The 27,937-nt window shown below is 38.1% G+C and overlaps 2 protein-coding genes and 1 long non-coding RNA gene across 4 annotated transcripts; 2 read left to right on the top strand and 1 right to left on the bottom strand.

Moving 5' to 3' along the window:
* The first annotated feature begins 272 nt into the window (after positions 1-272).
* On the top strand, positions 273-8,076 carry LOC121885173. Its single transcript, XM_042394368.1, has 10 exons — positions 273-664; positions 1,118-1,319; positions 1,540-1,705; positions 3,904-3,997; positions 4,741-4,782; positions 4,948-5,004; positions 6,055-6,182; positions 6,444-6,579; positions 6,674-6,744; positions 7,705-8,076. The coding sequence occupies exons 1-10, from the start codon at positions 460-462 to the stop codon at positions 7,936-7,938; spliced, it is 1,335 nt and encodes a 444-aa protein (XP_042250302.1). The 5' UTR covers positions 273-459; the 3' UTR covers positions 7,939-8,076.
* A 1,090-nt stretch (positions 8,077-9,166) lies between these two features.
* On the bottom strand, positions 9,167-9,847 carry LOC121885175. The gene is made up of 3 exons (XR_006092481.1): positions 9,761-9,847; positions 9,597-9,667; positions 9,167-9,342 (listed from the first exon to the last, which is right to left on the bottom strand). It is a non-coding gene; the product is annotated as an uncharacterized LOC121885175 (long non-coding RNA).
* A 2,576-nt stretch (positions 9,848-12,423) lies between these two features.
* On the top strand, positions 12,424-24,721 carry LOC121885174. 2 transcript variants are annotated; one of them, XM_042394370.1, is made up of 11 exons: positions 12,424-12,481; positions 13,145-13,343; positions 14,245-14,437; positions 17,900-18,068; positions 19,705-19,798; positions 21,718-21,759; positions 21,931-21,984; positions 22,759-22,886; positions 23,196-23,331; positions 23,427-23,497; positions 24,343-24,721. In XM_042394370.1, the coding sequence occupies exons 2-11, from the start codon at positions 13,145-13,147 to the stop codon at positions 24,574-24,576; spliced, it is 1,320 nt and encodes a 439-aa protein (XP_042250304.1). In that variant the 5' UTR covers positions 12,424-12,481; the 3' UTR covers positions 24,577-24,721. The 2 variants fall into 2 exon arrangements, with proteins under 2 accessions (XP_042250304.1, XP_042250303.1); XM_042394369.1 differs by lacking the exon at positions 12,424-12,481 and having other exon boundaries at positions 12,986-13,343.
* Positions 24,722-27,937: the final 3,216 nt, after the last annotated feature.

Raw genomic sequence — 27,937 nt, 5'->3', positions numbered from 1 at the left:
CTCATGGAGACCAAAGCCCAGTCCTAATGCAGCAAAACGTCATTTCTGAGGTCCTGGTTAAGATTAGGGGTAAGGTGTGAATTGAGGTTAGGTTATGGTTAGGGTTTGGGTTAGGCTGTACAATATGAATGGTCTAACAATCAAACAATGTCCTAACAAGGATAGCTGTGCTTGTGTGTGTGTGTGTGTGTGTGTGTGTGTGTGTGTGTGTGTGTTTGCCTCGCCTTCAGTCAAAGTCCAACTTAGAGAGCAAAGGACAGAAGCAGGTCGACAACAAGTGTAAAAGACAATAGAGACTCTTGTCGTATCAGAGCGTCAGTCTGATCTTTCTGCTTTGCATGCTGAGAATTTGTCCTTTTCTTTTTTAAGAGTTAAGATCTGAAACTCAGATTGTTAACGACTGTAAACTTAGTTTGACAGGAAGTGACGAGGACTTGGTGTGTTTTTGTTTCCACGGAGATGTTTGCAGCTAAAGCCAAAGCAGCTGTGAAGTGTCTGGGCGCTGAGGGAGATCTCATCTACAACAAAAATGCCAACCAGAAGATTGACGTGCTGACTCTGGTCAAAGTTAAAGTCAAAAAGAGAATCTTCTGGTCAACCGTTGAGTACAAGATCAGCGATCAAACACTGCTCGACCTGCTGCAGGAGCCAGACTTCTCCATAGGTGTGTATTCTGACACAAAAGTATATGCTGTGTAACAGCAGTAAAAATACCAAAAACACGTTATAAAAATACTTCATTACATGCAGAAGTCTTGTATTTATTATACAGATGATCAGCTTCATGTAGCTAAAGTTTCACAGTAAAAGTACAAAAGTATTATTCATATTTAATAAGATTATCATGTTTTTTATGTAAAATGTAATATTACTCTTAACTACAGCAGTTACATATATATAATGAAGTTACACCCCAGCCACCCTACTTCCCTCTGATAAAATAAGATAATAGTCCCTAAGTAGCAAAAAAAATGTCAAAATTATTAAATACTTTGTCAAAATTATGGGATGATTAGCCCAAATTGTGAGATATTTAGTCAAAACTATGAGATCCTTAGTGAAAATGATGCAATACTTATAAAAATCTCTGAAATAATGAGGTAAAATGTCCCTGCAGAGTGCAAAGAGGAGGTTCTGATGAAGGATTTTGAGAACTTGAATGACAGCAGTATTGGAGGCCATGCAGCAGCAGGACTTGATGCACCTAAAGTTGACGTGAAAGTGTCTGCAGCTGTGGACACTGTGGATGGAGCGTCCTCCTTCACTCTGAAGAAAAAGACAGTGGACACCAAAAAACTGAAGGAGAGCTGCGCTGACAAGTACGTCTCTGTTTGTCTCTGAGTGTCAAAAAAACTCCAGTTTCTCTGCTTTGTTTCCACGTGTGAAGGCCTCTCAGTCAATTATTGGTGAGGATATGGACTGAAAATTCATCAAAGATCTCACATGGGGATAACAAAATGTTGTTCCATGATTCATTCCATATTCTCACGTTTCATTAAATATCCTCAACCCTTCTCCTCTCATCTGTGTTCCCTGCAGGAAGATAAAGGAGAAGATGGTGAACACGCTGAAACTAAAGGAGACGGAGAAGCTGACTTTTGTTCACCAGACGGTCTACAACACTGCTCCTGTCACGTTTTATGGCAAAACTGGAAAGAACGGCCTTGTGTCAGCAGTGTTCCAAAAATTCGGATGTTCATTGTGGGTGAGTGTTTGTGTCTCTGAGAGAAAAACTACAGAGAATAAAATGAATTTTAATTTAAACGTCTTCATGACAATCCTTTTAGAGACTCAGGTACTCATGAAGGTCTGGGCCTGTATTCATCAGACTACAAGAATTACACTTAAGATTACCTTAAAGAACCGACTGAAGAGTAAAAGATTATTTGTATTATTCATCATAAACAATAACTCTATTTCCTACAATTTTTAAATTTTCAAAACGTGTCTCAGAAGGCATGTGCTCACCTAAATTTTTGTGTGTACCAATATCTGTCTGCAGTCTCTACCATCCCCCCTGTTGGCACGTAGTCCTTCGTCCCATGTGTCTGTCCTGTAAGACAACAACACAAACATTTTGGCACAGTTTTCGCTCTTTTGTAGGAGCATTCTGCTGGGCTTTAACCAGTTCAGCTAAGGAGACAGAAGGGGTTATAAGAGAAGAAATGTTAGACATTTGCATCACAGTTTGGATTGGAGCTTGTGTAGCTGCCTTTGCTGTGCTTTCATTTCCTCTTGACACTGATAGATAAATAGATCTATCAGTGTAGAGACCAGATCTAACAGGTTAGAGACCAGCGATGCATGTGCAATTCATTTACTTGATATTAGAAATCTTCTAATCCACAATGTCCCAAAATCATATACAACCCTGAAAGCATCCTGCACCATTTATACAGACTGCAACTTGCTGTCTGTATAAATGGTGACCTGCTGGATTCAACAATGTAATCCATAACCAACTTGATTCTCACCTATTTGTGGGTCCTTTCTGCTTGAGCCATCTACATAGAGAATCAAGTCAGCATTAGACAAGGGTGTTACAGTTAGGTCTGGTCGTGGTGAACAGATCTGTGCAACTACAGCCAGACAATCAAGAGTTTTGTCATCTTCTTCTGTTGGGAGAAGTGTAGCAGGGTTAAGTACAGGACGGGTTATGGTGACATTTGGAAGGGTTAGTAGGACATCATTGTAATGCATCATTCTTGCAGGTGTTAAATTGCTTGTTTTGTATTCCATTAGGATTTAGGATACTGCAAGAGGAACTAGTAGGTTAAGGGTCTGATATCCCTCTAATCCTCTTGAGGCTAATAGGGCTAGTGATGTATTTGCCATTACTTTAACGCTGTGTGGCAGCCCTGCTGCAACAGTATCCAATCTTGATGAGAATTAGTCTACAGGGGCGCTGTAAATCGGTGGATAAATTGTTTTGGCGTTTATACAGATGTTAGAAATTACATTTCTGAGATATCACCACTGACGATGGTTCACAGGTTCATGTGGTTAATTAATGATATGGACACTATAAAGCACCGCACAGCCGTGTGTAATGTTCGCGCCTAATGACAACTGTTCTGACTTTTGGAGAACCTCGCCAGTGCAACACAATTTGTGAAACAGAAATTCTTCTTATCATTTGTTTCATTGACAGCTGTACAGACTGGTGGGGCAGGTGGCAAATTGATATAAAAACTGGCTGGTTCAGTTTGTGTCTTCATCTATTTATAGTTAATTGTGGGAGTGGAAATGAGGCTCGTGCATGTGTGCACAGTTCCTCAATGACTGAGATTTATAAAACAGAACCATGAGTACACAGCTTTATAAATCTGATGAAATGCGTATGCGTATTTCTGGCTTTGTGCGTACACACAGTCTTAGTCATGAATCTACATAGAGTTTTATGCATCCAGCCCCAGGTCTGAGTTTTCCCCCATGTTTTTGCAGCAGTGCTGATGACATAAACCTGTCTTTTTCACAAACAGGTTGAGTAGAGGGTTGTTGCCAAGCCCAAGGTCGGGGCTGTGGTCATTGCTTGTTTGAGTTTCACAAAACTGTGTGTCCTTCCTCAGTCCAGGTCAGTGCGTCTGTAATGTCTCAGTCCATGGTCATGATTCATCCTCTGCAGAGGCTGTGACATGTTAGTGAGCCACACCGCTGCACTGGCTGACATGTTCCTTCATTATGAAGAGTTCAGTCATATTAGTTTGTTTAGAAACGGCTCCAAAGAATAATAATAGCGATCACAGTTTCAGTCTCTGAAAAGTATTTCTGTCAGGAAGAAAAATATAGAGAATCACAAGAATTAACCCCTGAAATCATGTCTGGATTTTATCCTGATACGAGACACCTGAAATGTGTGAGTGTAAACGTGTCTCAGTGATCCTGCTGTGTTTGTTCCTTCAGAGGAGGAAGAAGGAGGAGACAAGCTTCACTATTCCCAAAGATGTTACCATCGCTTACAGCTTGATGGAGATCACCACTGAGGACAATACTCTGGGTGAGACACAACTCTGTCTGTTACTGCGTCTCTACTCACCCACATAACTCATGTTAATGCTGCTGTAAATCACATCTGCACAGTTTGAACACGTTCTTTTAAAGAAAACACGGAAGCTATCTCTTCCTGTTTACTCCACCTATTTATCAGTAATAATTAGAAGAGAGTTAATACATGTTTTTAACTCTTTGTTATGTATTAAAAATCAGTTTATAAAGAGATACTAAACAGTTTATTATTCACTATGATGTAGCTGTCAGCAGATATAAGTGTTTATTGATACAATAGTCAACAACCATAACACCTCCTGTTGACACCCTGAAGTATTTCTCGCTGAATGAACAGATGTATGACAATATAATAAAACACAGCTGTCATAATATAAAATAGGTCTTCATAGGAGAAGTTATAAAATACTGAAGTAAATAAACACTTAAAATGTCCTTATATCTGCTTATAACTACATTATAGTGAGTTATAAACCATTTTAAACTGTTAAGATACTGATTATTAATGATAAATAGGTAAATAAATGTTAATGGTCCATCTAAAAGCTACAGACGAGTTCTTCTGTGAAGGAAAAGTAAGTCATTCATGTGACCAGATATTGTTAATTCACTAAATTATTCGGTGAAACATCATCAGCTGTAATAACTCAATCATCATTATTAAATGTCAGACAGATGATCAATGATTTAGTTTGTAGCACATAACTTCATAACTTGTTCTTCACTTTTGTTCAGGAATTCTACCTCGATTCATCAAAATGAAACATTATGACAAAGGTCTGTTTTTAGCTTTCTATCAACTTTTAAACAGATTTTTTACTGAGAAGCTCAGTTCTGTTGTTTACTGCTCATCTCTGTCTTCACTGTCATACTGATGCTGCTGTTGTTGACTCCATCTTATATCCAATAACTTATAAATTGACACCATGGAAACCTCGGCAGGATGGTGGAGGGTCAGCATAGACGGAGACGACGAGACGCTGCAACAACTGACGGAAGGTCAGTTTGAGTCTTAAATGTCTTCACAATGTAACCTCATTTAAATCATATTCCATACCTGAGTTTCTGAGACTTCTACATCATCAACAAGATCAGTCATCACCTGAAAAACCTGGTGTTCATCATCTGCCACATGTTAGCTGCCCTCTTGTGGTGAAAACTGATTTTGCAGCGGTTTTATATGCTCTTTTTGTGGTAAAATTGCAGGAATTTGGAAAAATTGCAAGCAAAGGAAAATAATGTGAAATAATGAAGGATAAAATTTAATCACTTCCTATGCACTGCGATGACATAAGTTACCACGACACAAAATTGCAAGCTCTCGCAAATATTGCGGAGATTTCTTGAATTTGTGTTAATGACTGTGATCGCAAAATTTCATGGAGGGACTGGTGGAATATTATTAGTGACCGAGCCCAAAAGGCAGAGGACTACTGTAAAACAGTATAGGGGCCTAAGGGCGAGGACTCTATTGTTTTTGTGTGTTTGTTTCTTTCTTTCTTTCTTTCTTTCTTTCTTTATTATTATGCTACTTAAACCCTTAATTTGACCTCCTAAACATGCTCAAAAACTCACCAAATTTGGCACACACATCAGGTCTGGTGAAAAATTTGATAAAATGTAAAAATTATCCCCCAAAGTACCAAAATGTGCTCTATAGCGCCACCTATGTCACTATTATTATTATAATTATTATTATTATTATTATTATTATTACTATCATCATCAGTGCAATGCAGAGACTGTACTACATCATATCATGCAGGAAACATACAGAGAAAAGACTAGAAAGGGTTACACAACTACAGTAACTAGGGTGATCAGAAATCAGTATAAAAAGTAGTCTGGACGTATATGAGGAGGGCAGAAGATGGCTGTTTGTTTTTTTTTTAACAACATCAGGTAAAAAAAATTATTTTCCTGACAGGCAGTGAAAACCTGATATCAGATACAAATTTAGCATCATTACATCGACCTTCGTTATGTTGTGTTGAACTTTACTACTTGACTCACTGGATTAAATGGTAACTGCTGCTGTGTTTCCTGCAGACATATTTCAGAAAGCAGCTCTTCTGCGGCCGCTGGAAGAACTTCATGAGTCGAGACGTCATGATCTGCTGAAAACACTCAGTGAGCTTCTGCACGACAGAGACGCTCTCTCTCTGCTGGTGGAAACAGTAAGACCAATGTTCTCAACAGTCAGGGTGAAACCTGTGTGAAGCTCTGTGTGGTCCTCCAGAGGTTTCTGAAGGGAACATTTAACATTTATCACTTACTGGTGACATGATACATGTTTGTGATCTTTATTAATGAATAAATAGCACGTATGGACACGTTAGTACTGCATTAAGACAGACTTGAAACAACCGTAACCTGTCCTTTAAGGTTTGACTTCATCAGTCAGCAGACACATCTCTTCCTCTGTTTCCTCTCTTCAGTTGGCTCAGAGCAGTAAAGGAGTGTTTGAGTGTCAACAGTCTCCAGCTGTCTCTTCATTCATGGATCTTCTTGATGTTTCTGAAGTCTCCAATTCTCAGAAGGATGCTGCTCACCTGCTAGTCAGCGCCATGGACGGTATGGACTGACACACACTACACACTGATTTGACAGAATCTACAGCACATGATGAATAAAATAAAGATTATTCTCTGTTATTTTTCCTCCCCAGGTTTACCAGATGATGCTGCAGCTCTTCTGGCCACCTGCAGTCTTGAAACACTGAGAGTCCTCCAGCAGCTGGTTGGTTTATTCCCTCACCAACATCTACATGCTAGTCCCTCCAGGATTTTGCAGTTTTTTGTGATTATTGCAGCAAAAAAATGTCTGATTTTGCAGAGGCTGTTTGACAATTGCGATACAATTTGCAATTTTTTATGCATTTTTTTTTTGTGGTAAAATTGCGGAATTTAGAAAAAGCAAAGGAAAATAATGTGATTTTTAAAAAATCTACTACCAATGAAGAGTCATATGTAATCATTTCCTTCGATAAAAAGCATACTAGATATCACAGAAACAAATATATTTCAGTGTTTATTTTTAAATGTATATTCTGGACATGAGAACGATGGGTTCCAAGTTATATAAAAAAGAAAATACCGTACTTGAGTTCAATTTATAGGCCTTCATTAAATAAACTTTCACCTCAGTATTAGAACCATATAAAATTAGTCCATAATGCCATTGAAATAAATGCATTAATATCAAAATATAGTTTAATTTCCAAAGTGCCCATTTTTAAATGTTTAAGGTAGATTATGTCCACCTTTGCTGTCTGAACAGCTTGTGTTTGTCTGACTAACTGAATCAAACCTCCTTTGGGAACATTTGGGAAATGTTTTGCTCGATCTATGGCATCATTTTTGTTGGTAGGTGAGATTTGTCCATCTTCCACCTGAATACTTGCTGAATGTGCTGCAATAACGGAAGTTACCACCACACCAAATGCCACAATTGGTCCAAATCACAAGCGAATCCCAAGTGATTTGGCCATGTCACGTAGAAAAGTTGTGGTTATTTCGTAAAATTGCGAGCTGGTGCAAATATTGTGGGGATTTCTTGAATTTGTATTAATTATTGCGTTCACAAAATCGCAATTTCCTGGAGGGACTGACAGACTCTAAATGTTGCTGTATTGATCTCATCACAGCAACATTCAAGAACATCTTTCTCTGTCTGTCTGTGTCTTGTCTTGTTGTCCAGGTGAACAGTCTGAAGGAGAAAGCTCAGGTCAAACTCCCAGAGTCTCTGCCCGTCTCCCTGCAGGAAGAAGGAGAGCTCCGCTGGGCGGCCGAGCTCCTCTGTTTGACAGATCAGACGCTGACAGAGCTGAGAGATCAGTGGGACAGACCAGATTTCTCACCAGAAGTGCTGCTGGAGCTTGTGTGTCTCATCGTGCAGGGACTCAGCTTGATGAAGCCCAAAACACACTCATAATGTGGTCAGCTCTTTTATATAGAGGTAATATTAAATAACGGCTTTCACCATTTTTCCATTGTGTCTTAACACACCACTCAGGTTTCTGTATGAACAGTGAAAGAGGTTTTCCAGGCTGTAATCATTCCTCCTCTTCATACTGGCTATTAAAAGATCTCCTTCGAAATCCACAGTGTGTCCACACAGTCATTTTGTGCAAAAATGCATTTAAAAGTTTATCTTAAGCTTATTTTAGGCTTTGAGCCTGTCCTCCCAAGAAAAAGGACAGTATATGTTGTAAATTCATGCGTCAAAAATGACCTAGAGTTACATTTGAATGACTGACGCCATCTAGTGGCCGTAGTAATTATGACCCAGGGAGGTGACGCAGTTCAGATGATATTAGGTGACTTCCTTAGTAGAAGGAGGTGGGTTGGGCAATAATGGACTTAGGGGAAGGAGACAGCTATTTGCTTTACGTTTCAACCATGAGTGTCATGTTTAAGGAAGTATTAACCACGTTTAAAGTGATCATTTTAACCCCAACCATGATGTTTCCCTAATCCTAACCAAGTGGTTTTTGTGCCTAAACTGAACCAGACCTTAACCTCCATCTCTACACACAGTGATAATGTAACTGACAAAAATTAATGCAAACTTGATGTTCACTGTTGGATTATAGCTCAAGCAAAAGTCTGGGAATGAGTTTGTGGAACAGACCAAACCAATGTCTGTCTGAAATAGGATAAAAAAAATACATTTTAAACATATCTAAAACTGTACAGCAGGCATTTGAAAATGATCTCCAGAAATGTAAAGTACACATTATTTGTAGTTATGAAGCTAAACTTTGTAAAAACACTGCTATTATGTTTTTTCTTTAAATGATGTTAACACCAGATAAAGAAGTCATACTGAGAACAGCCATAGCTGGAAGAATTCAACAGAAATAAATCTAATCATGACTCTTTCAACCACCTGTAGGTAAAGGTGAGCAAGGCTGTGTGAAAAGTTCACCTCTCTAGTTTCCCACAAGTATAAAACCCAGATTACATGAGAGCTTTGTTTCAGCTGCATATTTGATATTTTTCCTGTGTGAACAGACACATTCAAAAGGCTTTTTTGGATGTTCTTTTGTGCCATGAAATCACCACTAGAATCTATTATGATCACTGTGAAGCCAAACTGACCACAAGCCTCTGTTCTCTGTGAAATAATAAACTTTTCTTGTACAGGGATGTTTCAAAACATACATTTTGTGTGGAGTATTACTTCTAAAATCTGTGAAAACAATGCAATTTTGGTTGGTCGAGCATGGTGAGTCTTTCCTGATAACCAATGAGAGGGTTGCAGTGGTTGATGACATCATGGCAGAGCCCATCCCAGAGGGGTGAAAGGTCACCAAGCTCCTTCACCTGTTGGGCACTGAGAGAGAGTTAACCTTAGCTTATTAAATTATTCTTCAAAGTGGAAAAGTCAAACTTTGACTATGTTTAACATCTGACATCATAACAGTGTAAAGAGACAGAAAATCACATAAAGCAGAACATGTCCCCTTTAAAACCTGTAAGACATTTATAAATACGTGTTAAGATATACTTGAAACAGAGGTCACACATAATCAACTTCATCACTTTAAGTAATATGCAAAATGTTCATTTTCTTGAGTGTAAACGTACCAATCAGATGACTTTTGCTGCCTCTACAGGAGTTGAGTTGTGCTGTGATACATTACAGTGTAGCTTTTTTACTGGAATCATAAAGTTTTCACATTACAATGCTGTAAAATAATATCTGTTATCTTTCAATTACAGTAGTCCAAATTCAAAACTGTCATGACCACCTATCTCAAGTTTGCCAACATGTGCCTCCTCTGTTGAACTCCCTATATGCTGTATATCTTGTTGTTTCACATGCTCATTGTTTTCACATGCTGTTTTCAACAGCTGAGAGCTGAGAAGAGAATGAGAAACATTTAGGAAGTTGTTCTACTGATGGACACACAGACATTCCAAAATATAAAGTCAGAGTGAATCAGGCGATGTATAATAATAAGTAAATAGTCCCTGTTGTTGGCCACACAAGAGAGGTTAATTAGAATTATCTTAATTATGATTTTGCGGGGGTATAGGTTTTTTAAGGGCAAGTGACTGAGATGCAAGCACAAGAAAACACCAAGTTCAGTTTTAGTTACATATTTATTACTAAACACCACAACTACAACAGACAAACACAGATACAAGAGGGAAAGGGGAAACTGGTACAAAAGGCTTCGACTAGTGAATAATTGAAATGAATGATGATATCTATTGTGTAGTTGGTGTGAGAAACCTGATAGACGAATGAGATGATTGTTATCTGAGTAGCTGTGAGTCAAATCAATGGCACAGTCAGTGATAGCTTTACTGAAAACATGCAATTTGTTTCAAGATAAGAGAAGAAAACATTTTTAAATGAGCCAAATGATGACAGAGAACAAATATTTACAGGTAAATTATTCCAATCAGAAGGAGCCTGAAACATAAAAGCAACTTCCTAAGAGACAAATGCATGTATAATTATCATGTATTTAAAAGTTCATTTAAGTTAAGTGAAATCTGCGAAATGAACAGCAGTCTAATATATTGATAATGTATAAATGTATAAATATGGATAAAATAACAGAAAATTGTGTGAAATGGAAACTAAATTGTGCTGTGAGACGTTCGGCTGACGAGAGAGAATTTAGTTCCACACTGACATCATATCTTGAAGAGCTCATAGTACCGTATTATACCACTAGAACGCTGCGCTCCCAGTATGCAGCTTACTGGTGGTTCCTACAGTCTTTAAAAGTAGAATGGGAGGCAGAGCCTTCAGCTATCAGGCTCCTCTCTTGTGGAACCAACTTCCAGATTCGGTCCAGGGTGCAGACACCCTCTCTATGTTCATGAGTAGGCTTAAAACTTTCCTTTAATAAAGCTTATAATTAGGGCCGACCAGGATCAGCCCTTAGTTATGCTGCTATAGGCCTAGACTGCTGGGGGACTTCCCATGATGCACTGAGCTCCTCTCTCCTCCTCCTCCTCTCCATCTGTATGCATTCATGTAACATCAATGCATGTCACTAACTTTGTTTCTTCCCTGGAGTTTTTTGTGCTTTCTCATCTCGCAGGAAACCTTGGGTTGCAGGCCAAGCCTTTGCGGTCCTTCACAGTCCTGTTGGCATCCTTCCCTGGCTATTGCTACTTATTGTTATTGTTATGATTGTTGTTATTCTGTACCCCCCCCCCCCCCCCCCCCCTTCTCCCCCTTTCCCTCTTTCTTTCTCTCTCTCAGTCCAACCGGTCAAAGCAGATGGCCGCCCACCAAGAGCCGGGTTCTGCTTGAGGTTTATACCTGTTAAAGGTGAGTTTTTCCTTACTGCTGTCACCAAGTGCTGCTCATGGGGGGTCTCTGTAAATTAAAAGGTACGGTCTCGACCTGCTCTATGTGAAAAGTGCCCTGAGATGACTTTAGTTGTGATTTGGTGCTATATAAATAAAAATTGATTAATTGAATTGATTGAAGTGCAGATCAATGAAGATGATCAGAAAGTGATCAATCATCAAATCAATGCAAATGTATGAACTCAGCTCTCTGACATTTAACTGAATTTTACACTCAGAATGTTTGATCAACAGTTTTTATTCCCAAGTTTGAGCCAAAGTGAAGATTTTTCCTTTTATCTTTCATTGAAGTCACAAAATTTGACTTTTAGTAGTTTGGTAAATACTCGCCCTGATCTTGATCAAGATTGTTGACCGGTGAAGTGAAGATGATGAGAGCGCAGATGCTGAACAATACAGTCATGTATGTGCCGTAAAACCAAAACTATGCACAGTGGACATATCTTTAAAAGTCACATTTTGCTTTTGTAAAGTCTCCAGATTATACAAACTGCACAGTACACTTTATGAATCATTTCCTGTTAGTGAAAACAGAAAAGTCTCTGAGTGTGTAAGTATATGCAGAGTATAATCTTGTAGTTTTAGTAGAAGGTGAATCTGACACACAGTTAACAGTTGGACAGTGCAGATAAGAAAGGGACATAAAGGGAACGCTTTGATTCTCCACAGAATTGACGTTTGAAGTTTTGCCTCGGACGCTCTTCTGTTTCCATCATGACTGATGATCTGTGTGAAGCTGCAGAGGAGGAATTAAAACACAGGTGAGAACCCAACACCATGACTACAACTTCAACTTCAAACCTGATTAGATTTGACTGCAGCCATGAGAGAAAACAAGGTTAGACATGACTGTTTTATCTCTGCATCAGTTCATAAAACTGACAGTAAGGTGTGAAAGTATCAGAGCCAGGATGTGTGCTCACTGAAAATGTGGTTTTAGTGGTTAATGTGTCAGTATATACTTATACAGTTTAGGTGTAGAGGCAAATTTTCATCACAGCAGGAGCCTCTGCTCTTATTTCTATTTAATGTCATTCTGATATCTTGTCCTCAGTTTTTAGGAGAGCTTTTGTATCAGCTTTTAGTCTCATAAGTGTTTGTTTACCTGAAATTCATGTAGAGCTGAGTGTGCGGAGGTAAAAGTGTGTTTTTTTTATGTATGAATATCAAATCTCTAAATCTTCATTAAATATAGTTCTTAATATGCAAACAAATTGAATTAGATAAAAAAATTCTGACGACTGAATGTTATGAAAGTTCTTTTACATTTTCATTTGATTTGTTGAAATGTGAAAACAGAAGAAGTTGGACTATTACAGTTGTTGCAACTCATTTTTCATAACAATTCTCCTCACGTGTACTCAGTTTAAGTCTGATGTCATTTAATGTGTAAAATATAAGAGTTCATATTTGCAGAGTTTCATTCAGATGAAGAGTCAGTTTGTTTTCTGCTCTGCTGCGTTGACTTCCTGCAGTAAACTGAGGATCATTGCTGCAGCTGCTGATGATATGCAACACATCCTGTATGTGTTTTTGTGTGCATGTGTCAGAGTGCGTGTGTGTGTGTGTTTGTGCGCATGTATGAGAGCCTCACCCTCGCTCAAACTCCAACTCAGAGAGTAGTTCAGTACAGAGTAAAATACAGTGGAGACGCATCATAGAGTCAGTCTGATCTTTCTGCTTTGCATGCTGAGATTTTTGTTGTCTTCTTTTTCAAGAGTTGAGATCTGAAACTCTGATTTTTAACCGACCGTAAACTCAGTTAAACAAGGACTTGGTGTGTTTTTATGTCCACAGAGATGTTTGCAGCCAGAACCAAAGCACTTGTGAAGAATCTGGGTGCTGAGAAGGATCTCATCAACAATGAAAATGTCAACCAGAAGATTGACGTGCTGACTCTGGTCAAAGTCGGAGAGAAAACCCTCTGGCCAATCGTCAAGTACACGATCATCGATTATAGACTGCAGGACCTGCTGCAGGATCCGAACATCTCCCCAGGTGTGTATTCTGACACAAAACTATATGTAAAGCAGCAGTAAAAGTACCAAAAACACATTCTAAAAATACTTAATTACATATAGAAGTCTTGTATTTAAAATACAATGTAAAGTTTCACAGTAAAAGTACAAATGTATTATTCATATTTAATAAGATCATGTTTTTTATATAAAATCTTACTCTTAACCATAGCCCTCACATGTACGTAATTGTACATAAAAGTACATCGAAGTGTACATCAGTTCAGTATTAGAGAAAATGTACTTGTGTGTGAATGACATAGACGTGCAAACACTTCAATTAAATTTTTTTGTTTTGGTAGTCAAAATTTATGAGATACTTAATGAAAAGTGAGATATTTAGTCAAAATTATGAGACATTTAGTAAAATTTGTAAGATATTTTGTCAAAATTATAAGATTTTGGTCAAAATTATGAGATACGTATTAAAAATTATGAGATATTTAGTCAAATTTATGAGATACTTAGTCAAAATTATGAGATATTTAGTTAAAATTATGAGATATTTAGTTAAATTATGAGATTTTGGTCAAAATTGTGAGATACTGTGTTAAAATTATGAGATATTTAGTTAAAATTATGAGATTTTGGTCAAAATTATGAGATACGTATTAAAAATTATGAGACATTTAGTCAAATTTATGAGATACTTAGTCAAAATTATGAGATATTTAGTTAAAATTATGAGATATTTAGTTAAATTATGAGATTTTGGTCAAAATTGTGAGATTTTGGTCAAAATTATGAGATACTTTGTTAAGATTATGAGCTGTTTAGTCAAAATTGTGACACACTTCATCAAAATTATTAAATAGTAATTAGTCGAGATATTAGTCAAAATTATGAGTGAAAATGATGTTATACTTAAAATGTCCCTGCAGACTGCACAGAGGAGGTTCTGATGGAGGATTTTCATAACCTGAAAGGCATCCGTATTGGAGGCCGTGCAGCAGCAGAAGTTGAAGCTAAAGTTGAAGTGTCTGCAGGAATGGACGCTATAGATGGAGCGTCCCCCTTCAATCTGAAGAAAAAGACGGTGAACATTCAAAAACTGAGGGAGAGCTGCAAAGAAAAGTACGTCTCTGTTTGTCTCTGAGTGTTCTCCAGTTTCTCTGCTTTGTTTCCACATGTGAAGATCTCTCCGTCAATTATTGGTGAGACTGAAAAGTCATCAAAGATCTCACATGACAATAACAAAATGCCTCAAGTCTGAAAAACTAAATTCTTTGGAATAATAATCGAGGAGATAAAATGGTTAAGATTTTATCTATTGCAAAGTGAATTATGTTTCACATCTTTATGTGCAGTTACTTATCCTTGGTAGTGCCTCAAGCACAGTGCAATAGGCAATGAATGAGGTACAATACGGCAGGAGGCACAGTAGTTTTTATGTTTGTTCTATGTTTCACTTTTGTTACCCTGGGTTGTGCAATACCTAATGGCTATGTGCAATATCTTATCTCCTCTAGCTGAATATAAACTGGTGTCAGAGTGCACCACTGAATTGTTTGGTTTGAATGACATTGATCATGTCGGTCATGTTGTTTACTGTTTGATTGCAGCACTTTCGCACACAGACAGTTTTTATCCTTTTATTGTACTGTCATTTATGCTTGATTGCAGCTCCACCCAGCACTTAATAGAAATATCCCTCGGGACATAAAAGTTCATCTCATCTCATCTCATCTCGTCATCAAAACTTGAGCTGGAGAGAACACGTTAATAATAATAATCTATTACTATAATTGGGAAATTAAGCTATTATTATAGTAGACACACAATATCTATTTTTTGATCTATCTTTACTTCTCATACTGCAGTACAGTCTGGACAAGTACACTTTCCACCAAACCTTTCTTCAACAAAACATTTTGTCAACATTGAAACCTGCTAACTATTGCTCTCATTTGGTTCCTTCAGAGCAGGCTTTAATCTTGGTTTTATAATCCTATTTTTAATATTGTGAGCACTTTATTAGGAACACTACACTAGCACTTGATAGGGTCCCTTTGCTCTCAAAACAGCCTCAATTCTTCGAGTCATTGGCTCCGTCAAACATTCCTTTGAGGTTCTGGTCCATGTTGACATGATTCACATCCTTTCTCCAGATTTGTCAGCTGCACATTCATGCTGCAAATCTCCTGTTCTACCGCATCCTAAAGGTGTTCTATTATCTAAATGTCAGTCTCTCCAGGAAATTGCGATTTTGCGATCGCAATAAGCAACACAAATTCAAGAAATCTGCAATATTTGTGAGAGCTTGCAATTTTGCTAAATTACCACAACTTTTCCGCATGAAATAGACAAATCAACAGACTGCTTGTGATTCAGACCAATTTCGGCATTTGGTGTTGTGGTAACTTACATCATTGCAGCGCATTTAAATGGAACTCAAGTGCAGTATTTCCTTTTTTATATAACTTTGAGTCCATTGTTCTCATGTTCAGAAAATAAATTTTAAAAAATAGCACTTATATAGTTGTGTATGTTTTTTATCCAAGGAAGTAATTACATATGACCCTTCATTGGTAGATCGCATTATTTTCCTTTGCTTGCAATTTTACTGCAATAGGAGCACATAAAACATTGCAAATTGTATCGCAATTTTTGAGAAAAGCTGCAGCAAAATCAAACATTTTTGGCAGTAATAATCACAAAAAATCTCTACGAAATCCTGGAGGGACTGATATGTATGTCTGGGGAGGCCACTGAAGTACACTGAACTCACTGACATAATGGAACCAGTTTGAGACGACTTTCGCTTTACGACATGGTGCGTTATCTTGTTATCAGCCATTAGCAAATGAATTGTGGCCATAAAGAGAGTCATATGGTCAGCAGCATAATCAGATAAGATGTGACATTCAAACCATGTTTGATTAGTAAGGGCCCCAAGTGTGCCAAGAAAATGTTCCCCACACCATTACACCCACACCACCAGCCTGGACTATTGACACAAGACAGGTTGGGTCCATGGATCATGCTGTTGATCCCACCATCTGCTGCCTCAGCAGAAATGCAGATGCTTCAGACCAGGCTATGTTTTTCAGTCTTCAACTGTCCAGTGTTGCTGAGCCTGAGCCCACCGCAGCTTCAGATTTCTGTTCTTGGCTGATAGGAGCAGTTGTTGTAACCCATCTGCCACAAGGTTTGACATGTTGTGCATTCTGAGATGTTTTTCTTCTCACCATAGTTGTTACCGTAGCCTTTCTCTCGGCTCCAGCCAGTCTGGTCAGTCTCCTCTGACCTCTCTCATCCACAAGGCGTTTCCCTCCACAGAACTGCTGCTCACTGATAAACTCTAGAGACTGTTGTGTGTGAAAATCCCAGGAGATCAGAAGTTTCAGAAATACTCAAACTGGCTGGTCAAAGTCACTGAGAGTACATATTTCCCTCATGCTGGTGTTTGATGTGAACACTAACTGAAGCTCCTGACCTGTATCTGCAGGATTTTATACTTTGCTCTGCCACATGATCAGCTGATTTGGTAATTGCATGAATAAGCTGGCGAACAGGTGATCCTGATAAAGTGCTCATTGAGTGTGTATATATATTTCATCTAATAACGTTTTATCTGGGGCAGGAAGTGTTATGTTGGAACTCAGAGGTCAGACTTCAGGTTGGCTGGTTGATGTCAGGGTTCACATCCTGCTGGAGTCCTACCTAGTGTTTGACTCATAAAATATTTTGGACACGTTTAAGACGAGATTTTGCTTTTGGTTAAATATTGAAAAAGTAAACATGCCCTGCTAATTTTAAATCAACGTTTCCAAACTTTAAAGTTATAATCCTTCAGATGTTCATGTTTTATGCTGTTTAATTTCAGCATGCCCAGAAGAAGGGTAACTCCACTACCACAGCTTTAAATGCAGATGACTGATCAGTGCTCGAGTGATATAGACATGAAAAGAGTTGCACAAGCTTCAGTTAAGGCAGAATAGAGCAGCACATCTTGGTGTTCAGTGAGAGGAAGTATAGACCAAATTCATACTGATCTTGATTTATGTAATCAAGTATGTGAAAGCACGTGTTTATGCTCTTAACATGGCCCTCGGAAGAGTAGCTGTTGCCATGCTAACAACTAATGGGGATCCAAATAAACAATAAATAATAAATATGGTTGGCACTTTTTCATCTGTTCAATGTACCATATTTACATTCATTAATTACCTCTTTATATATTAATTATATAAAACATGTTAATCATACTGCTGTTGCCACAAGCAGATACTGTAGGAAACATTTTGCAACTAGATACTTTAATTAAATATTTGCCTGTTATGATGATAAAAAACAGCTATTATATGTATTTTCTGTTGTATAATAATATTATACAGTATATGCTGTAAATGTCCACTGACTCTTATTCAGAAATACAGCAGCTACCTGTGACCTAACAAAACAAGGACACAGTGTGATGTCAGCAACATGTTTCATCGCAGATTCTCACATTTCATTAAATATTTCCACCTCCTCCTCCTCTTCCTCCTCCTCCTCGTCCCACCCTTGTCCTCCTCCCATCTGTGTTCCCTGCAGGAAGATAAAGGAGGGGGTGTTGAAAACGCTGAAACTAAAGGAGAAGGAGAAGCTGACTTTTGTTTACCAGACGGTCTACAATACTGCTCCTGTCACGTTTTATGGCAAAGCCGTAAAGACTAACCGCTTTGTGCCGGCAATGTGTCAAAAATTCAAGTGTTCGCTGCGGGTGAGTGTTTGTGTCTCTGAGAGAAAAACTAGAAAGAATAAAAACTACTGACAAAAGATATGAGCTACAAGTAACTTCTAACTGGCTGATGATTGGAATCAAAGTCTATTTCATGGAAGAACAATAAACTGACAAGAATGTTTTCACAATCAGAAGCCAGTCAAGATTCATGTTCAAGCAGAAAAACAACATGTAAAGTAAAGAAGATGGAAATTTTTTGACAAAAGAAAATAAAAACTGGTGATTCTCAACAAGCAAACAGTCAAGAACAACATGAAGACACCAGTCTTGTCCTCAGGTTCAAAAAAGAAAATCACTGGCGCCTTCACCATAGAAACGGTCGCTGAGGATCATGGGTAGGCTAATGTAGCCGCTTCCGCTATCGTACAAAACTGACAAAAATATTTGATTTCTAAACCAAAATTGCACGGTCTTTTGAATTTGGTTTTCTGGATTTTTGTTTGGAAACAAAAAAGGAATAGATCACATGATTTCATTTTTGGTTTAAAATGAAAAAACGAATTGGCTTGATGTCCGCAGACCTGTTCGATATTCAATCCAAAAAGGAATAACGATAAAACGAATCGGCAAAAAACAAAAACGGGCCAGGTTTGATTGGTTTTTCGTTATTTGATTCTGACACCAAAAATGTTTTTTTGTTTTGAAACAAATAACAGATTTACTGTTTTTTGGTTTTTGAATTACAAATGAATTATGAATGATCTGATGATACCTGGACCGTCTGGGCCCGTATTCATCAAACTTCTAAGAATTACTCTTAAGATTACCTTAAAGAACCAGCTGAGGATTAAAAAAGTTATTTGTATTATTCATTGTGAACAATAATTTTATTTTCTACAATTTTGAAATTTTCAAAACATGTCTCAGAAAGTATGTGCTCACTTCTGTCTCTGTATCATAGTCATCTAGGACAACAGTTCCCAACCATTTGGGCTTGTGATCCTTTATTAAAGTTAAGCTAAGTCTCCCTGGGACCCTTCGTCACAAGCTGTATTGTCTATCACTTGTGAAAAGTTAAACTGCTGCATTGATTTTCATCCTTTCATCCAAAATCTTTCCATCATGAGTTTGATGAGAAGTGAAATGATGAATCTGTTGAGGATTATTTTGAAGTAAACCTCCAAACTCTCCAAGTAAATGGACTTTGCTCTAAAAAAAATCTCTTTACTTGATCAAACTGTATGGAAGCTGAGAGGATTTGAGTTTTAGTTCACTTCATGCGTCTTGGATCAGATAGCTATCAGATCTCAAAAAAGCTGAGTGTAAATGTATCCAGGGATCATTCTATTGATTTGCTACATTTTTTTCTTCATGTTTGGATCCAAACCAACAATGAATTGATCAACTAACAAGTATTGTGTGTGTATCCAAAGCCTGACATATCGTATTCCTCTGTGCCGTAGACCCACGTTAGTTTGTTTAGAAACGGCTCCAAAGAATAATAACAGCAATCACAGTTTCAGTCTCTGAAAAGTATTTCCGTGTCAGGAAGAAAAATAAAGAAAATCACCAGAATTATCCTTTAAATCTCATGTGGATTTTATCCTGATACGAGACACCTGAAATGTGTGAGTGTAAACATGTCTCAGTGATCCTGCTGTGTTTGTTCCTTCAGTTGAAGAAGAAGGAGGAGATACGCTTCACTATTCCCAAAGATGTCACCATCGCTTACAGCCTGATGGAGATCACCACCGAGGACAAGATTCTGGGTGAGACACAACTCTCTCTGTTACTGCGTCTCTACTCACCCACATAACTCATGTTAGTGCTGCTGTAAATCACATCTGCACAGTTTGAACACGTTCTTTTAAAGAAAAGACAGAAGCTATCTCTTTTTGTTTACCCCCACCTATTTATCATTAATAATTAGTCTATAAAGAGTAAATACATGTTTTTAACTCTTTATTATGTATTAAAAATCAGTCTATAAAGAGATAATAAATGGTTTATAATTCACTATGATGTAGCTGTCGGCAGATGTAAGTGTTTATTAATGTAATAGTCAACAATCATAACACCTCCTGTTGACACCCTGAAGTATTTCCCACCGTATGAACAGATAATGACAATATAATAAAACACAGCTGTCATAATATAAAATAGGTCTTCATAGGAGAAGTTATAAAATACTGGACTAAATAAACACCTAAAATGTCCTTATATCTGCTTATAACTACATTATAGTGAGTTATAAACCATTATAACTCACTACTCATCTGTAACTAAAAGCTACAGACAAGTTCTTTCTCTGTGAAGATATCCTTAATTCACTACATGATCCGGCGAAACATCATCGGCTGTAATAACTCAGTCATCATTATTAAATGTCAGAAAGATGACTGATGACTTAGTTTGTAGCACTCATATGGAAACTGATTTAATAAATAATTAATTTCAATTCAATTCAATTTTATTTCTATAGTGCCAAATCACAACAAAAGTCATCTCAGGGCACTTTTCAAATAGAGCAGGTCAAGACAATACTCTTTAATTTACAGACCCAACAATTCCCCCATGAGCAGCACTTGGTGACAGTGGTGAGGAAAAACTCCCCTTTAATAGGAGACACAGAGAAGTAGGAACAACAAAAACAACAACAACAACAACAACAACAATAGATACATGACTAGCAACAACAAACAGCAGCAATGGCAGGAGAAGAACATCCCCACTGCCACGGGCCAAAGCCTGGTCCCTGGGGTTTCCTGTGGATGAGAAAGCACAAAGACCTCTAGGGAAGAAGTCAAGTTAGTAACATGCAGTAATGGTATACAAATACATACAGATGGAGAGGAGGAGGGGGAGCGAGGAGCTCAGTGCATCATGGGAAGTCTCCCCAGCAGTCTAGGCCTATAGCAGCATAACTAAGGGCTGATCCAGCCTGGTGGGAAGTCCCCCAGCAGTCTAGGCCTATAGCAGCATAACTAAGGGCTGATCCAGCCTGGCCAACATTAACTACAAGCTTTATCAAAAAGGAAAGTTTTAAGCCTACTCTTAAATGTAGAGAGGGTGTCTGCCCCCCGGACCGAATCTGGAAGATGGTTCCACAGGAGAGGAGCCTGATAGCTGAAGGCTCTGCCTCCCATTCTGGTTTTGGAGACTGTAGGAACCACCAGTAAGCCTGCGTACTGGGAGAGCTCTTTACGATATGATGGTGCCTGACCATTAAGAGCTTTGTAAGTGAGGAGAAGGATTTTAAAGTCAGAACAATAAATGATAAAAAATGAAAGGAACATTAACATGAAATAAAATGAGGCCTCCAATGTTCAATTAAAAGGAAATTAATTACACAAATTAATAAAAAATAACTGTATAAATGAGCATTTGATGGACATTCTACAAATCTGAGCACAATAATCTCTCAATCAGTAAAACTGGCAGACTACCAATGTTATTTATTTATTTTTCATCTCCACCTCGTCACATCACTCACCGCTGACTCTAAAAACATGTTTACAGGTGTGAAGACAAGTGAGATGAGCACATTCTGCCTTTGAAAATATAAGATTCTTTTGTTTCTGTGTGTTTATACATCTGGTGTTTGAATCCAGATAGACATCACAGGTTAATATAACAGCAGGTGGAGACGGAGTCATAACTTCATAACTTCTTCTTCCCTTTTGTTCAGGAATTCCACCTCAGTTCATCACAATGGAACGTTACAACAAAGGTCTGTTTTTAGCTTTCTATCAACTTTTAAATGTATTTTTACTGAGAAATCAGAAGTTCAGTTCTGTTGTTTACTGCTCATCTCTGTCTTCACTGTCATACTGATGCTGCTGTTGTTGACTCCATCTTATATCCAATAACTTATAAATTGACACCATGGAAACCTCGGCAGGATGGTTGAAGGTCAGCACAGACGGAGACGAGACGCTGCAACAACTGACGGAAGGTCAGTTTGAGTCTTAAATGTCTTCACAGTGTAACTCTATTTAAATCATATTCGATGCCTGAGTTTCTGAGACTTCTACATCATCAACAAGATCAGTCATCGCCTGAAAAACCTGTCGTTCATCATTGATTTTGTGGTGGTTTTTCTCAAAAATTGCCATAAAATTTGTGATATTTCATGTGCTCTCTTTGCAGTAAAATTGCAAGAATTTGGAAAAGCAAAGGAAAATAATGTGATTTTTAAAAAAACTGCTACCAATGAAGACTCATATCTAATCACTTCCTGCACACTACCATGACACAAAATGCCACAATTGGTCCAAATCACAAGCAGTCTGTTGATTTGCCCATTTCATGTGGAAGAGTTGTGGTAATTCAGCAAAACTGCAAGCTCTCGCAAATCACAAACATTGTGGCGATTTCTTGAATTTGTGTTAATGATTGTGATCGCAAAATAACAATTTCATGGAGTGACTGGCAGAATATTGTTATCATTATTATTATTATTATTATTATTATTATTATTATTATCATCAGTGCAATGCAGGAAGTTATGGAAGGACATTGCGTTCACCAAAGAAAAATAAATTGGAGACCTTATCTCATAGTCATATTTAAGTATCTTATAATTATTAATAATTATAATTATGAGACAGTTTTCTCATAATTATGAGATCCTCAATTTGTTATTATGAGAAAAGTTTGAGGTTGTTATCAATCATCATTTGAGAAGACAGAAGCATAATGACACTACCTGCTGTTGTGTTTCCTGCAGGCATATTTCAGAAAGCAGCTCTTCTCCAGCCGCTGGAAGAACTTCATGAGTCGAGACGTCGTGATCTGCTGAAAACACTCAGTGAGCTTCTGCATGACAGAGAAGCTCTCTCTCTGCTGGTGGAAACAGTAAGACCAATGTTCACAACAGTCAGGGTGAAACCTGTGTGAAGCTCTGTGTGGTCCTCCAGAGGTTTCTGAAGGGAACATTTAACACTTACTAGAGACATAATATATGTTTGTGATCTTTAAAAATGAATAAATAGCACATATGAACACGTCAGTACTGCATTAAGACAGACTTGAAACAACCGTAACCTGTCCTTTAAGGTTTGACTTCAACTTTATCACTGACTGGAGACTGGAGAAAGTTGTAGTTCAGGATGAAAGCAGCAGCCAGTCAGCAGACACATCTCTTCTTCTGTTTCCTCTCTTCAGTTGGCTCAGAGCAGTAAAGGAGTGTTTGAGCATCCAGAGTCTCCAGCTGTCTCTTCATTCATGGATCTTCTTGATGTTTCTGAAGTCTCCAATTCTCAGAAGAATGCTGCTTACCTGCTAGTCAGCGCCATGGATGGTATGGACCAACACACACTACACACTGATTTGACAGATTCTACAGCACATGATGAATAAAATTAAAGATTTTTCTCTGCTATATTTTCTCCCCAGGTCTACCAGATGATGCTACAGCTCTTCTGGCTACCTGCGATTCTGAAACACTGAGAGTCCTCCAGCAGCTGGTTGGTTTATTCCCTCACCAACATCTACATGCCAGTCCCTCCAGGATTTCAGTTTAAAATGTTTAATTTTGCAATGGCTGTTCTCAAACAATTGCGATAAGCTTTGCAATTTTTTATTGCATTGTATTTTTGCTGTAAAATTGCAGGGATTTGGAAAAATTGCAAGCAAAGGAAAATATGATTTTAAAAAAACCTACTACCAATGAAAAGTGGTAGGTAGGCATCATAGAACTACTACGTTTCAGTGCTAATTTTTAAATAATCCATTTATAAGCCTTTTTTAAATAAACTTTCACCTCAACAATAGCGCCACATAAAATCCCACAAATCCATTAATGTAAAAAATATAGTTTCATTTCCAAAGTGCCCATTTTTATGTATGAGGTAGATTAGATCCATCTTTGCTGTCTGAACATCAGCTTGTGTTCTTCTGACTAACTGAATCAAACCTCCTTTGGGAACATTTGGGAAATGTTTTGCTCGGTCTATGGCATTATTTTTGTTGATAGGTGAGATTTGTCCATCTTTCACCTGAATCCTTGCTGAATGTGCTGCGATGATGTAAGTTACCACCACACCAAATGCCACAACTGGTCAAAATCACAAGCGAATCCCAAGTGATTTGGCCATTTCATGCGGAAAAGTTGAGGTTATTTCATGAAATTGCAAGCTCTCGAAAATATTGTGGAGATTTCTTGAATTTGTGTTAATTATTGTGTTCGCAAAATCACAATTTCCTGGAAGGACTGACATACCCTAAATGTTGCTATTATAGTATTGATCTCATCACAGCAACATTCAAGAACATCTTTCTCTGTCTGTCTGTGTCTTGTCTTGTTGTCCAGGTGAACGGTCTGGAGGAGAACGCTCCGGTCAAACTCCCAGAGTCTCTGCCCGTCTCCCTGCAGGAAGAAGGAGAGCTCTGCTGGGCGGCCGAGCTCCTCTGTTTGACCGATCAGACGCTGACAGAGCTGAGAGCTCAGTGGGACACACCAGATTTCTCACCAGAAGTGCTGCTGGAGCTTCTGTGTCTCGTTGTGCAGGGACTCAGCTTGATGCAGCCCGAAACACACTCATAATGTAATCAGCTCTTCATTTATTATAGAGTCAATTATATATTAAGGACCAGTTTCACCATTTTTCCATTGTGTCTTAACACAACAGTCAGGTGCCAATGTGAACAGTGAAAGAGGTTTTCCAGGCTGTAATCATTCCTCCTCTTCATACTGGCTATTAAAAGATCCCCTTCATAATCCACAGTGTGTCCATACAGTCATTTTGTGCAAAAATGCATTTAAAAGTTTATCTGAAGCTTATATTAGGCTTTGAGCCTGTCCTCCCAAGAAAAAGGACAGTATATGTTGTAAATTCGTGCACCAAAAATGTTACATTTGAATGACAGATGCCATCTAGATGCCCTAGTTCCCAGGGAAGTGTCGCAGTTTAGATGACATAGGTGACTTTCTTAGTAGAAGGAGGTGGGTTGGGTGGATAGCAAGATAATTAGTTTTAAGGGCAATAACGGACACGTTTCAACCATGAGTGTCATGTTTAAGGAAGTATTAACCACGTTTCAAGTGATCATTTTAACCCCAACCATGATCTTTCCCTAATCCTAACCAAGTGGTTTTTGTGCCTAAACCGAACCAGACCTTAACCACAGCGTTGTCACATCAGAAAAAATTATTATTTTTTAATAGTGAGTTTTTAATGGTTTTGGAAAGCGGCATATTAAACTCCTGTTTTGGAAAGTGGAACATGATGCTCCAATAGGTTGTTCTGAAAACAATCCAATGGGTTATTTTGGAGTGCAGGTACAACTTTAATTTGGAGGACTTGTTGGAGGCTTTGGCAGTCTGAGTTAGTCATATCAAGTGGATATCAGTCTTTTTAGCATCAAATTTCATCTTTTTGTTTCCTTGGACAGTGTTTCCCTGTTGAACTGTGGTGGAAGTATAGTAACAAAAAGAGGAACTTTGGCACTAAAAAGACTGTAATGTTGAAAGATATCTACTGGGTTTGACTCAGTTGGATGAATCATAGCTTCATATTAGCTTCAGATAAACTTTTAAAGTTGCAATGCACAACATTCAGCCACTGCATGTGACACTGTAGCACCAACATTTTAGACCAAAACAAATGTGTGTATTGTTTACCCAGTTCAAGATTCTGTAACTGCATTGCTTATTTCTTGCCTAAAATCCTTTTAGAAACATATTTTAGTATACCTGCCTTCTTGGAAACTGACATAGAGAACACAGAGGGACTCACACGCAGTAACATGCACACATGTCCAAACGGACTACCAAAACAAAGAACAGAGAGGCTCAGATTACAACACACACACACACAGAAGGAGTGTGACTTCATTCGCTGTTCAGGTCGCCATTACTCCACTATGTCCTTACAAAGCAAATAGTTGTTTGCTGACATCCAGTGAGGCTGAATTTTATTTATTGCACCTTTAAATACATTTTTGCACAGAAGGAGGACTGTGGATTTTGAACCCCATCGCCTACATTGTAAGTGCATTATGAAGGGATCTTCTAATGGTCAGTATGAACAGGAGGAATGATTACAGCAAGAAAAACATGTTAAAGTGTTCATTAGAGCTCCTGATTGTTTAAGTCAAGTTAAGGTTATTTAGAAAGCACATTTCATAGACTCAGTGTGCCTCATGATAAAAAGCAAAAAACATAGGCAAATGGCATCATAGATGATAAAAACATATAAGACATATAAGATAAGGTATTACAATAAAAAGGGAATAATAATAATACTGATTCTAAATAAAAGTTTTACCCGTTAACCTCGTACTTTAAACCTAACTAAAAGCTTTGAAAAATTTGTTTTTAGTCTGCTTTTAAGAGATGATCTTTGCTTGCTTTGCTTGATGATCTAAGGGATCTGTCCAGCGTTTGCTCGGTGAGCATGTCAGCAACGTAGGATGGAGCTAAGCCAATCATAGATTTAAAAACAATGAGAGGTGGAGCCAGTGGAGAAGATAAAATAAGAGTGATATGTTCAGACCTTTTGGTTTTAGTTAATACTGTGGCTGCAGCATTCTGAATGAGCTGGAGTTTATTTAACACCTGCTTTGTCAGTCCAGCAAAAAAGTGCATTACAGTAATGTAGTCTATTAGAAATAAATGCATGAAGCAACTTTTCAGAGTCTGACTGTGAAAGGAAGCATCTAACTTGATGATGAAAAGGCAGTCTTGGAGATATTAGATATGTGCTTCTGGAAGTTAAGATCAGCATCCAAAGTCACATGAACACACAAGGGAAACACAGAGTAACAGAAAACCTAAACCCAGAAAAGACAATAATCTGAATCACAACCCAGCATAAATCAAACCGTCCCAGAATTATATAAACTTAAGCACATAACACTAAAAGCTAATTAATAATGCAGTCCTCTAAACCCACCACCCAAATAATAACAAGCAAAACCATATGACCTTCTTACCTGCCCTATATCAGTCTCGTCAGCCCTGCCCTGCTCCCAGTGTCTTCCCAGCCTATCAGCTCCCAGCCTGCCCCTGTGTCTTGTCATCTGTTCCTCATTGTCTGATTAGTTTAGTTTGTATTTAAGGTCTGGTTTTCAGTTGAGTCTCGTTGGATCATTGGTTCTGTTTTGTTCTTGTTCTGTGTTCTGGTTTGTTCTGGTCAGCCAGCTTTGTGTTTTTGCCTGCGACTATTCATTAAAAAAGTGTCTTCAGCATTGCTTGACCTGCTATCCTGCATTTGGGTCCATTTCCTGCTACAAGCCATGACACTAAGTATAAAGACTATGTGCAGGTTTTTACAGATGGATCAAAGAATCCGGTAACAGGAAACACAGGTGCTGCAGATGTAGTTCCTGATTAAAAGGTGAGATATCTAGATGGGCTTCTAATTTCTTAAGTGTATATACTGTTGAACTATACGCCATCTTGATGGCTTTAGAATGGGTTGAACAAAACAAATCAAATAAAGTCCTTGTATGCAAACATTCACAAGAATAAGGAAACAGGTAGGTGAGGTCATATTCATTTAGGTTCCCATACATACAGGCATTATAGGGAATGAAAGAGTGGACAAACTAAACAAACAAGCTGTTAAAAAAGAAAACATACACAAATATTAGTCTCTCAAAATCAGAAGGAAAGGGTATTGTATGCAAAGAAATTTAACAGTGGCAGCCGCGCTGGAATCAGGACAAGAGGAAGAAATTTATATTCCATTCAAAATAGAGTTGGTATTGTGAGAAGTAGGGAAGGAAGTCTTAAATTACATCCACGTTTCCCTCACTTGCGTCTTTTCCTTGCGTTATAGTCCCTCCCACCGTGGTTGCGAGGAGAGACGCAAGGAAACCAAGCGAGGAGAGAGGAAACGAGGAAATTTGTTTTAAGAGACATGAGACGTCCTCTCCTCTGAAGCGTCATGTGAGGCGACGTC

This window comes from Thunnus maccoyii, chromosome 19, assembly GCF_910596095.1.
Source record: "Thunnus maccoyii chromosome 19, fThuMac1.1, whole genome shotgun sequence".
NCBI classification, from domain to species: Eukaryota; Metazoa; Chordata; class Actinopteri; order Scombriformes; family Scombridae; genus Thunnus; species Thunnus maccoyii.
Note: the sequence above shows the minus strand (reverse complement) of the source record. Positions and strands in the feature narration are given on the sequence as shown.

Coding starts and splice junctions, on each gene's coding strand:
- LOC121885173 (XM_042394368.1), top strand. CDS start 460: ATGTTTGCAGCTAAAGCCAAAGCAGCTGTGAAGTGTCTGGGCGCTGAG. Junction 1,320..1,539: donor AAGGAGAGCTGCGCTGACAA/GTACGTCTCTGT, acceptor TGTTCCCTGCAG/GAAGATAAAGGAGAAGATGG. Junction 6,745..7,704: donor TGAGAGTCCTCCAGCAGCTG/GTTGGTTTATTC, acceptor CTTGTTGTCCAG/GTGAACAGTCTGAAGGAGAA.
- LOC121885174 (XM_042394369.1), top strand. CDS start 13,133: ATGTCCACAGAGATGTTTGCAGCCAGAACCAAAGCACTTGTGAAGAAT. Junction 13,344..14,244: donor GGATCCGAACATCTCCCCAG/GTGTGTATTCTG, acceptor ATGTCCCTGCAG/ACTGCACAGAGGAGGTTCTG. Junction 19,799..21,717: donor CACCGAGGACAAGATTCTGG/GTGAGACACAAC, acceptor CCTTTTGTTCAG/GAATTCCACCTCAGTTCATC.